General features: G+C 44.9%; 1 protein-coding gene and 1 pseudogene across 1 annotated transcript in view; one reads left to right on the top strand and one right to left on the bottom strand.

Moving 5' to 3' along the window:
• Window positions 1-36: 36 nt before the first annotated feature.
• On the bottom strand, window positions 37-2,470 carry LOC142765916 (uncharacterized; annotated as a pseudogene).
• Window positions 2,471-2,896: 426 nt separating this feature from the next.
• Window positions 2,897-12,750, top strand: part of LOC119187335 (putative ATP-dependent RNA helicase DDX27) — a 34,927-nt gene continuing 25,073 nt past the window's right edge. The window contains exons 1-6 of the mRNA XM_075887563.1: window positions 2,897-3,001; window positions 4,038-4,181; window positions 7,870-7,942; window positions 10,068-10,144; window positions 10,694-10,789; window positions 11,342-11,447. Coding sequence (XP_075743678.1) covers window positions 2,954-3,001; window positions 4,038-4,181; window positions 7,870-7,942; window positions 10,068-10,144; window positions 10,694-10,789; window positions 11,342-11,447 — 544 coding nt within the window. The 5' untranslated portion in view covers window positions 2,897-2,953. The remainder of the gene's footprint in view (window positions 3,002-4,037; window positions 4,182-7,869; window positions 7,943-10,067; window positions 10,145-10,693; window positions 10,790-11,341; window positions 11,448-12,750) is intronic.

Here is a 12,750-nt window from a genome sequence, read left to right as displayed (position 1 = left end):
AACTTTTATTTGTAACTACCTCTTTTTTCGGTAGCCTCACAGTTTTGCATATTTTCTTGACAGGGGCTTTTTCGTGAAGTACTTGAAAGCATCATGCTTGTCACTGACAGTGAATGCATAGTTCACCAGCAGAGGCCACAAAAACCGAACAGATATCAGCTCCATGAGCTTAGCTCTGTGAGTGTCATCCATCTCCTTGCACTTGAGCAGGTTTGAAGCACACAGTGCTGGTACAGCCTACTCAACCAGGGTAGAAAATGGCTTTTTTAGAGTCGGATTGTCCTTCAGAGCATGATCCGCAAATGCCCTCAGCATGTCAACTGGTCTGACGGGTAAAGTAGCCCACCTTGGTCCTGGTTGTGAGTGAACTGCAAGATAGGTTGATTGCTCGCTGGCTTTGTGCAGACTGCAGAGTAACTTCCACAACACATGTTCTCGTTTATGACGCGGGCAATATAGCCCCCAACATAAACAGTTGCAGAAATCTCAAGTGACGGCAAGTGCTGAGGCAAGACTGTTGCATTGATCCGTTGCAAAGCACGTGTAGCTCTCTGTAGCTGAGGTGGCTGCTGTGCTAGCGAAGGAGAAGCTGCAGAGAGCAGTGTGCCTGTTGACATTTGGGCACATTTTCTGTGTGCAACGTATTGATGCCATGCTGCATGCGGCAAGTCCTGTTTTTAAAACCTTCTCCAGCCTTTGCAAAAGAGAACGAACATTCAGCATGTCATTGCAGCCAGAGGACATCCGCAGTGTTCCAAATAGCGACTCATTGGGGTCACTATTAAACTTACGAGTGAGCACAAACAAGAACTTCTCCTTTTTGTGTAGGTACTTGATACAGGCAACTGTGGAATATGTGGTCAGGAGGAATGCTCCATACGTTTCTTTCGTCAAAAGTTCCTTTTGACTTCGACAGCTTTTTTCCAGTTCATCCAAGTACACGGGCAGCGTGACCTCGAGCCACTCCAGTCTTACATATTCAGCATCGTCAAATTGCCAAGTGTCAGGCCATTTCTTGTGGATGTGCTGGGTCGTATTACTTTTATCATGCAGCACGAACCAACGATGGATGTTTTGCATGAAAACGATGGTCTGGCCTGCAGCTGCGAATGATACACTCGATGTATGCCCAGCTTGGTCTCTGAGATGCTCCAGGGCTGCAGTAACATCAGGCGAGAAGACCTGAATTGCCCTCACGACATTCGTTTTTTCTATGTTATTCGGACAGACATGTTTTCGGCTGAGGTAATGAACAGGCTTTACAACCAGGTTTTTCTGTAGGTCGTAGAGATTCTTGATGTAGCAGGACGAGACCTCTCCTTTCGGACCAATGTGGTGGGCTAGAAACTGCGAGCGCACGTTTTTTTTTTAACGTGGCAAAGATCAAAACTTAAGGAGAGGAGCCTGTCACTGTCACAGGGATGTTCTATCCGGTACGTAAGAGGACCATCTACCAAAAGTGTCATGGCATTGACGTTCACTCTGTGGTTATTACTCACTAAGCGAACTACCCTGAAACCACAGGCTTCTACTTATTCAAGCACAAAAATCAACAACTTGTGAAGCTGTGGGCCTGTTAACCCCATGCTAAAATAGTAGGCCACTGGAATGCGATACGACGTCGAGAGTCCTGTAATTAGGAAGCAGAGAAGAAAGTTTGCTAAGGTAAGGTCCCCACCATGTTGTTCCAAAGAGACATCTGCGTGCCCCACAAAGCAGTCCTGCTGTTTGTTGTACTGGAGCTTTTCCCTGATCTTCATTTCGTCGACTATGAGTGAACACACCCTTGACTGTGGTACAGTCAAGCTCTCTGCTTCTACTCTAAGGCGAGCTTCGGCGAGTTTGCTGCGGCCTGTTTCTCCACTGTTGGTTCCCAAGTAGTTGCTCAAAGTCATTCTGCAAGGAAGCTTTAAAAGCATTTCACCGCGGATGTGTTCCTACGCCCTTGTCGACAAATGCCTTAAAACTACACAACGTCGGGTTGTCTCCTCAGACCAGCTAGGCCTCTTCTTCTTGAAGTTTTCAATCTGATCAATCAAGAATAAAGCTGCGGGTTCCTTTTCTTTCGCCCTTTCCTTGATGTAAGAAACATCCGCAACCAGGGCGTCCTCGTGCAGCTTTTTCAATTCCATTTTGTACTTGTCGATGGTCTGTTGCAGCCGAAGCAGCTGGCTCCTCAACTCCTTTTCTGTTCTTCTCCACTTCGCTTTCTCTGCGACAAGCACACTTAATTGAAGTTGACCTGCTGGCTACCTGGGCGCGTTGATCACGCAAGTTGGCCTCCGACGATGTGTCCATCGCGCAACAATCCGACATATCCTCCGCTGCTGAAGCAACGTTGCCGCTCGCGGAGTCGCTGCGCGCCATGTAGCACTCACTCGTTTGTATATGCTTGCTGTATATCGCGCCGGAGTTGATTTCGGCTGGAGATGGGGCGGCTATTCTTCAAAAACTGATGGCACAGCCCCATTATTTAGGCGTCGCCGCTTGCCTTCGATGAAGTGCTCTTCTTTGAAGTGGCGACTGCATACTTTGGTGTAGCATGAGGTGGTGGTCGGCCACCACTTGTCTCGTCATATTGCGGCAAGCCAGAGCGCTCGAGCGTCTGTGTCAGCGGGTAGTTCATGAAAGAAAAGCCCTGCCAGTTTCTTTTTCTCGCCCGATTTGCACAGCGGAACACAGCAGTAGGCAATCCTAAAGCATTCTACGCACGTACTGGCCGAAAACTTTCCCACAAAATGAAGTTGCGCACCACTGAATGGGCTGCACGCGCAACACCCAGACTCAATGGCAGCAGCGGCACCCTGTTTACTCAGCGCCTCTAGCGGCAGCGGAGAAAAGTGGCGTTCGACGGCCCCCCGACGGCGGTGTGCCCGGCACAGATTTTTATACAGGAGGCACTGGTACAGCGCACGTGTGCGCGTGGTGTGGTTGATTGTGTGTGTTGTTCAACATGACTGAGGAACTTGATGTGTCCGACAAAAGCGACAGTGAAGATGAGGTAATTAGACTTCCAAATCTGCCATTGTGCCTCAAGAACATGTCGGTGATGGGCAGGTTTTTTCAGTCTTCGGAACTGAAGATGCCGCTGCTACGTGGTGTTTTCTCGCTGTCGATTTCGCAAAGAAGTGCCGTCCGTGACAGTTTCATCATATACATGTGATTCATAGTGAATGATGTCTTTTCTTGTGCACTGAAGCCGGCGCTACGATGTCTTATCCGTTGGTTGATACCAGAACCTTGTTCCAGAAAGTTTAGTGGTGCATTTTTTTAGGCAACTTCGTTCACAGTTAGTGTAGAAACTTGAAGCGCAGTGGCATGAGGTGTTCTCAAACGTGCGCCCGCAATTTCACGTTGTCTAGACATTTAGATCGACGGATGCGCACTGTGCGTTTGCGCACCTGTCCTGATTGAACTTGCGATTCATATGTCTTGTTGGAGGGCCTGATTTTGAGGCTGAATATTCTCGAGCTTTCGAGGGATTGAAGTTTCACGGGCGTGCTGCGCATAGGCTGTAGTCATACATTTTATTTGCAATGAGTGCAGAGTGCATTACTGTTTCCTTGACTTGCGATCGGCCTTGTTTCTCGGAAAGTGACATATGTTGCCAGGTTACCAACAAGGGATGCATTGCCTCTGATTTTCAACACCAGTCGTGTGCGCCAGACTGGGTTGCGAATTACATATTAAGGTACCAGTAGTGTGTAGCACAGCCACATGTTATTATTTTACAACCAGTGCATGCTGAATTGTACGCAGACTATTGTGTACACCCTGACACTCCTCGCTGTGTGGGGACTAGAGGAAATTAGATGTTTTTTTTCTTCATTTCATGGGCGAAAGAAACGTGCTGCTCTTTTGCAAACCTGTTCTTGCCTATGAGCTACAAACTGCATTAGTATTGATTTAGTTTTCATCTTTACTATTATCCTATGAAGCCATCCTATCCCAAGAAAAAGAAGTGCTTTTGCTGCAGAGCTTGCTAAAATGTATTGAAGTGTGCTTATGTTAAAACCCGTTCTGTCCCTATTTTGTAGTGCGCCTTCTCGTCGGACTTTCATTTTGTGGACACTGCAGCCGAATATTTTCACGACACATGGAGTGATCTGACAAAGCTTGTCAAGAAGAAAAAGACAGTGAAGATAGATGAGAAAATATCAAGGGCGATAGAGAAACGCAAGGTATGAGCATTTTTGTAATTGCAATAGTTTATCTGGTAATCTTGAGGGGGACAAAGGTACTTTTCTGTTGGTATAAGAGATATTCAGTGATGTTACGAGAGGCCCCACGGTCTCTGGGTAGCGTAACGTGAGGGCCAACGGACTGGGCAGGGAGTATCCAGGCTGTGGCCAGGCAAAAGGCAGCCAGAATGAATGAATAAACATTATTTAAAGTCCAGCAGTTTTACCGGGCGAGGTGGGGGAAGAGGGGAATAACCCCTGTCCCTTCCCGCTCTCTGTTGATTATGATGGTGGTGCCTCAGGTAACCGCTCGAAGTCCTTGCACCCGGGCGGCATCTTCAGCTTGCCGGACGGCCCAAAGCTGGTCGGCCAGCTCGTTGCTTGTGAGTGCTGCCTCCCAGTGGCAGCGCAGCTGATGTTGCCGATCGGCAGAGGGAAAAAACAGTTAATTTACAATGTATGTACAAAATGTGTATGAGAAAGCAGCCGATGCCACATGCACCGGCCTTTTATAAGCGCCAAGGTGCTCAAGGATGAAGGTGCAGCCTTGCTGTTTAGATGCACGCAGCGTCTCTGACGGACGCCTCCGGTGGCCGTGAAGAACGTGTCAAGTGTCCCTTTGAAAGATGCCAGCCAAAAAGAGAGAGCACTGTCAAAGTGCTAGCGCGTTCTGCGCGTTACTGCCAATGTATTCGTAACAGTGAGCTCGGTTCACCAGAGGGCGCCAGTAAGAGCCTTCATCTAGAGTTACTGTATATGCTACCTTTAGGTAGCATAGTTGTGCATAGGTTCATCATCTTGCCGGCTGAGGCACCCCATCATGCAGGAAAGCGACTCCTGCCGAAAGAAGGCGCCAATGCGGCCCAGCGGGTCAGTGTTATTTCTTGCTCGTTCATAACCCGTTGCTGGTGCAATGACTTTCGGTTAAAAAAAAAAAAAGGTAAACTTGGAGAAATAATGCCTTTAGATAGTACTGGTGGTGTAGCCTATTTGATGGCAGTCGCTGTAGGAAGTAATATTTTTGTTTTAAAAAAGCAAGCAGGAAAGCCTTGACTTCATTTGTAGAGAATTGTGTACACGATTCCCGACAAATTAAGCTTAACAAATCACTTTCTTTACGTAAATTTTGGTGTAGTGCATACAGCGATTAAGTAGGTAGCTTGATAAAATAATAGCTATAACTGTGTTTTATAAATAATGTAAGTAAACAAGAATTTTCGGCATATCTATGTAGCTGTGGCATAAAGTACACACTCTGTGAGGCTTCGAATGTAATGCTGCATGGTGGCCGTACAAAATTATTCTGTTTTTGTAGATCTGTTTTAGAATTTGGAAATATATTTCTATTCAATTCGATACCCATCATTGTAGCTGTGCAGCTAAGATGTTTCACTGCTAAGCTTGAGGATGCTAGATTCACTCCAGGCCATGGCATCTATGTACTTATAGATTTATACCTGTGTCACACAGGCACTGTCTATTGGGATAAGAGATGACACCAATCGGGCTTGATCCGGATCAGATGTTACTGCACGGTAACGTTTAGTCGTAATCATGCCCGATCAAGATGATCCAGATCACAACCTGATGGACGTCTGTGCCGAACTTGATCCAAATTGGTACCGTGTAGCAGCAATGATTGTTGATTGTGATAGAGAACTCTGATCCTGATCAGTCCTAATAGCGATCAAAAGGGCCCATGTAACACAGGTACTGGTGCATCTCAAGAAACCACAGTTAGTAAAATTTTATGTCGAGTGCAGTCATGCATATTGTGGTTCTGGTGTGTGAAGCACTGATGTACATTAATATACAGCGAGTAGGATCTGTTCAGATGACAAATAAACAAGGCAGATACAAAGAAAACTAGAACATCTCGCCAAGCCATCACACACTTAGTATAGATATTTTAAAACCTATGAAGGGATGTAGAAGACACGTTTACACAAGAATCGCCTTATGGCTGAGTATGAAATGCCTTACATGCACATTGTCATTTATAGGGCCTTGAAGGTGTGGAATTTTTAAAAATAGGCTGGCATCTATGTTTCACATCTGCATAACTTTTGTGTGTGTGCCTCAATAGCACACATAACATTGTAGTATCAAATCAAGTTTATCTTTTTATGTCATGCAGAAAGAAAAGACCTTAAAAAACAAAGCTGTATGTGAAACAGCATTTCTGTTTGACAGCCCCATAAAAAAAACATTAAAATAAAAAGTATGACTAGCATAATACAAAATATTTCTAACGAGGTGTCCGTCATCATGTTAGATGATAACATCAGTGTCTTCCTCTATATGGCAGCGTTAAAGTGTCGTTGTCTTTCACTAGAAAGCCCCACGGCATAATAATAATCAGTGTATAAATTTGTAACAAATATAATGGTTCATTTTATATTACAGCATATTGTCTGTAACATGTCAGTATCTGTAATTTATTATTTTTGCAATTATGAATACGGTGACTTGGCCTACATGTTGGGGCTGTGGATGTGTAATTTCTTTCAGTGGTGTTTTCGCTAAGTTGTGTCAATTTGTCTTAAAGAGACCTTTTGAAGGCTTAGTTGATGCAAATTGACAAGAATCGTTTAGCGCAAGAAAAAGACACAGCACACGAGAAAGACACACAAGGGACAAGTGTTATCTGTGTCTTTCTCATGGGCTGCGGCTTTTTCTTGATCTAGGTAATCTTCGTCACGGTAAAGTTGCATCATGTGGCAAAAATAAAAGATGTGAGACTGTGGAGGAATAATATCAATTCATATATTGCATTAAAGTATAGTTCAAAACATATGGAGGCAAAACTTGTGGAGCTTCTTTAGACTTACTCATGAAATATATTTCGCGCTGAATATTCATTGCGGGACGTGGTGATTATACGTGTTTGTCGCTGCCTGTGGGCGGCCCCAATGGCACTGCTGTCGCGACACAGTAGCTAATTAGGAGCCAGTGATTTGACCTAAGTGTGAGGGAGAAGGTTCTTCAGCGTCCCTGACCTGGCGTTGCTCGGTGTAACTAATATTGTGCCTGCCACCTGGAGTCTAGGTCTAGTCTGCGAAGGTCAGTAGTCAGAGGTCGGGACCAAGTGTGAAAGGTAGATGGTTCGAGAGTAGGAGGTTTAAGAGGTCTAGTAGGTAGGGTAAAGGGTGGAAGGACCACGGTCGAAGAGGTAGGAGGCTTAAGGAGGTTTATGGAAGGTCAGGTGTGAAATGTCCATAGTCAGAGAGGTATAGGAGGCTCAGTACTCACTTGGACTCAGACTCGGCAAAATATTTCTGAGCTGGACTCACTCGGAATCACACTCACGAAAATTCTCTTCAGCCGGACTAACTCGGACTCAAACTCACCAAAATATTACTTACCCCGACTCACGCAGACTCAAGGCTTGGTCTGAGTCGACTCATGAGGGAGTGTGCCGACCTATGGTTTGTAGTAAAGATGGTTGTCCCACTGATTATAAACTTTTTTTGGGGGAAAATGTGTCATGGCATGCCCTTTCCTTGAAAAAGCATCTGCTTAAGCATGTCGGTAATTCATATAACTCATGTACGTGTTGCTTGTCATCCTTGTTTTTTTGTGCGCTATAAAGTGAAGCCCCCTTTCTTCCTCTTTACGTTGGAGATGTGTCCGTTTAGGTAGTGTCCTGTTTCATGCCCTCAATTGTTTGCAATGTTTGCATTTCCAGTCAAAGAATGTAGAAGATAATATGGCCTCACAAATTAATGGAGAAGAGGAGGAAGAGGAAAAACTTGTGAAAGGTTAGTTTCAATATGTTAATATTATAGTGATTACCTATGTATATTCTGGCCACTTTTCATGTCATAACCGGGATTCTTTTAGTGCCCGTATTACTGACTGCTCTTGATTACGACTGATCGGCTTCCATCTTAACAGCTGTGTTTAGTATGACTGCTAGGGTGCACTTTATAATTAATTTCCCGCACACACAGATGAGTCGACTACTTATTTTGTTCATGCACAAACGACGAATCCTTCAAGATCACATCACCACACGAGCCATCCTAACTGTTTGTGTAGCATGTTGTACAGCTTCCCTATTACAATCCTGAAAACATAGCTGAGTAGAAATTAGGAGTTCTTCGAAGCACTTCTGAATGAAATGCAGAAAAAGGCACTACGAAGTGTCCGTGTCATCAGTAGCACTTAAATTTTTCTCTCTTCATTTATGCACTCAACCTTCACTTCCAGTTTGCCTGGTGGTTAGTGTGCTCCCCTCTTCACAAGCTAGATGGTGCACTTAATTTTAGTGAACATAATCTTCAAGGCCCATCCCTTACCTTGCGTATTGAGCCTGTGCTTTCAACTTGCACATCAGCTTTGCTTTCTTTTGACAAATCGACAAGCTACAGTGGCCACTAATACAATCGCTACCTGTACTGTTCCTCTGTAGGGGGTCCGTCCTATGTACAGCTGACGCAGAAGCCTATTGCTAATGTTCCAGCCGCACACAGTCTTACCGTGCACAATTAACGTTTCATTGCAGCTACACGGGTTCGGGTGAATAAGGCAACAGGCTAGGTCAACAAAACGACACTATATTGCTATATGTTAGCAATAGCGCATAAATGGCGCATAGAGAGACAGATAACAAAGGTGTTGACGCTTACTCCTCTGTTGTTGTCGTCCTCGGCTCGCAGGGGGTTGCGGGTTAGACCTCCTCCTTCCTAGGCCGGTGTCAGAGAGAGTGTGCAACTGTCCGCACGCTAGTTTTGTTCACTGACCCGGTTTCCCTCTCTCTGACGAAGGTTTGTTCCTTCGCTGAGGGAGTAAAACCCGTTCTGTGCGCCGGGAAAGAGGGAATCACGAGCGCTGGCCGCGGGACTGTTCCATCCCTTCGCAAGAGGTTTTATTGATTTGTACCTAAAGGGACAGACATATCCTCGTGACTAGGCTGTTACGCTGCCGTAAAAGGGAAAGGGTGGCTGGGAACATGTGCTCCCCCACAACTCTTACCTGTTTACTTCATAAGCCTGCCAAAGCGACGGTGAGATTATTCATAGCTGTCAGAGGTTACAAGCCTCAAACATCCGTGTCCCATAGGCGAATCGGAAAGACGCTTTCCACTTCTGTATGAGTAGAAGAGAAACTGAGCTTTTCAATCTCTTTTCTGAGGTCACAACTAGATCAAAATCAAAAGTTCAGGGAAATCATAAGGGCAAATCTTTGCTTTTATTTGTAAACATACTCGCATGGAAAAGGAAAATGGCAGGATGTATAAAGACAAACTCATATATATATACCTATATTTTTTATATATATATATAAACCTATATTTTGTGCATCCTGTTGATTTCCTCACTGATTGGGCTACAATGGTGGCTCTTCTCCCACGTGTTCTCTGGGGTATTTATATATTTCGAACAAACGGGGCCGTGGTGGGGGGATCTAACGTTCTGACCACAGTTAAACTTACGTGCAGGCAATTGCCTACTATAAACCTTGAAATGTTGCCCTAAGGCGCCGATGCTGCTGAGTCGATACCGTAGCACTCGTAATGCAGAGATGTGGATTCAGCTCTTGTTCTTGGAAAATTAACAATTTTATCCATGGTTCCATGGTATTTTATCCATGGTTCGATAAAACCTGCATTTCATTTCCGGGGTGCATTTCTCAGGCTCACCGTCTGTGGACCTGATATTTTGATCAACATTCCATTTTTGTTATGCTTTTCTGCCATGGTTTCCAAGACTGTTAGATGGCAGACTCTGTGCTTGTGCACTAAATTGCTGCTGTATGGCACTAACAATGATGACTCATAAACACACCTGCAAAGCTGAATGTTTTTCCGGCTCACTGGAGAGCTGTACTGGTAATGCTGATTGAAGTGAGCATTTTTAAAATGTATTTTTAATTTGCCACCAGACACCTTGAGGACCAAAAAGAAGAAAGGAAAAGATCCCCGAGCAAAGCAGAAAGCTATCATTGTAGAAAGGGTTGAGGTATGTACTCAGATTGGTGTGCTTCTTAATCTGGGATGTATCTTAAGAAAAGCCATTTGATCAGTAGGCAGGTTTTGTAAATGTTTGTTAGAACTCCAGTCAGAAGTAAGTAGATCACCTTTTTAATATATTGTAAGGAATGAGTAGAAGTGTCAGTTTAAGAGTTATACATGCAATACAGTTCGCAAAATTACAGTGGTGACATAGATTGCTATGCAATAATGTGGATTGTAGCACAGAGTCCTGTGGCATCTAACTTAAGTTCGGAAGAAGGAAGCATGTGTGTGAGACTGGGTGGACATATGGATTGCATGCCAATGTCTTTCTAGTGTTTTCTTTACTAAAATCATTTATGCGAGTACCATGACTTGCTATCATGATTTTGTTATAATTCTTCAACCCTCGCGAGATGCGTAAATCAAGCTTTTGGTGCATTCAAGCTTCTCTGCGTGTGAACTGCAGGCCATGCTCGGAAACTGAATTGCGATGCAGTCATAGTTACGAACTTTTGATGTTCTTGTTTGGGGTGGGTCGTTACTGCTTTTTCAGAATGAGGAAGATGAACCGGAAGATGTGACGCAGGCATTTTTTGGTGACGAGGACACCTCGTTTCAGCAGATGAATTTGTCCAGACCATTACTGAAGGTATATCATTTACTGATCATTGAATAGATTGAAAGAGTATTTTTTTAGGTACTGCAATAGCAGTGCTTTGGACAGCAATGTATCATATTTGTAATGAACATTAGCACCTTGTTATAATAAGGGAACTTTGTGTAATAAGGGAATCTTTAGAATATCTCGCTGTCTTATCAGTAATCATAATTCACTTATGAAGCAGCTTTTTTTTAAGGTGCATAAATTGAAAGTCTTAAAGCTGAAGCTGGACAGAGTTTAATTTAAGGTATGGCCTTGTAGAATTTAAGTGCAACTTTAATTCAGACTTGAAGATAGCAAGTCAGAAAGTGGCTGGTCATCCATAATGACACCAGAAGATGGGCTTAGTTTGAGCATCTTCAAAAGCTTGAACCAGAACAAAAATGCTTATGAAAAGGACAAGGACAAATATTTTGGTCATGCTAAGGTGTCTTTTGAGGTGTTCAAGTGTTTTCTTTTTGTACTCAAGATACAGAACCTTTATGTGGAAATTATACTCCTTTGGTCCAATGACTGCATCTTCCTTGTCAATCATTCCAGGCACTGACTGCCATGAACTTTGTCTACCCGACACCAATACAGTCATCAACCATACCGATGGCACTCTTAGGCAGGGATATCTATGCATGTGCTGCAACAGGAACAGGTGAGAAGGCTTGTGCAGTGTGGCCAGTTAGCTCAAAACTGCCAGGCCTTAGAATGCCTTGCAGTTTGTACCAGTATATTTGCCGTAATATCCCGAGCAAGCGCACCTACCCAAACGAGTTTTCCCGCCTTTTTTCTTCTGCCAGTTTTACTTTGATTCACCCATCAACGGTGAATAAGAACTTTTATTGAGTGTGTAGTATTCATTGAATCATTTCAGTAGAAGCGTGGGTTTGCATTGCTTGTTCTTAGCAGCTCTTCTGCCATTGCCACATTAAATTTTGATCTGTGACTGTGCTAGGGCTTCCCTTCTGAATCTTGCCGCATTTTCTTTCATTGGGGAGAAGGGGGGGGGGGGGGGGAGGGATTGCTCAGGATTTTACTGTACAACGGTAGGTTGGTTGAGCCTATGTATTTTTATTGTGTGCTTCTCTTTTTTTTTGCAGCGTTGCTATGATTAAATGCCTTTCATGTACTGATCTGGTAACTCGTCACATGGCAAGCACTCTACCATTGCCCCCTTTCGCCTAAAAAAAAAAATCTTCATTTTTGTGCAAACTTATTGCTATACCAGATGTAAGCTAACAAAGCATGTACATTGCTGCTGCTAATATCTGTTGGGACTACTATGCTTCAACATATATGTCTGAGTAGTGTTACGGATGGGAAGGAAGGTCGCTGCTGATGGCATCCCACCGCTGCCACCAGTTGTTGCGCGTCGCGGCGACCGCAGTCTGCGGGTAGCGGGGCCGATCGCCGTCGCTCCGTCGAGCCAAGGACCAGGGGAGAGCTTTGAGCAAACTTAACGGATTTATTTACATCTTTAAAGGGAGTTGTTGAGATGACAGAAGAGAAGAGAAGAACTAGTGGTTTCACAAACCACGAGCGTAGTGGTTGAACTTTACATCGTTCAGAGCGACGTCCAGCACTCTGCCGCGTCGTTTTATGCTCTGCCGGGCTCCTCCTCTACGAGTCGACCACCAATCACGCACACACAGATGAGGGGGGGCGAGCATGCAAGGTCCACGTGAACACTGCACTTTGGTGGCGCCAGCAAGGCTCTTCCTCGTCGTGTGTGAGCCTTTAGTCGAGAGTGCCCACGATCCTGGTCGCATACTTCAGAGGGTCCGCCGATTTTGTTCGCTCAATTAGCGGGGCGATCCGCGGCAGCCGCCGCGGTCTCCCCCAGGAAGACGCCGTCCCTGTTGTCCTCTTTGTGGCGTCGCGGCGTCTTGGCGACACTACGTCTCGTACTCCGGGACAATGCCTGGCGGGCATGGGCAGTCAGCCGGTCGGCTACTTGA

Source organism: Rhipicephalus microplus, chromosome 1, assembly GCF_043290135.1.
Source record: "Rhipicephalus microplus isolate Deutch F79 chromosome 1, USDA_Rmic, whole genome shotgun sequence".
NCBI lineage: Eukaryota > Metazoa > Arthropoda > Arachnida > Ixodida > Ixodidae > Rhipicephalus > Rhipicephalus microplus.
Note: the sequence above shows the minus strand (reverse complement) of the source record. Positions and strands in the feature narration are given on the sequence as shown.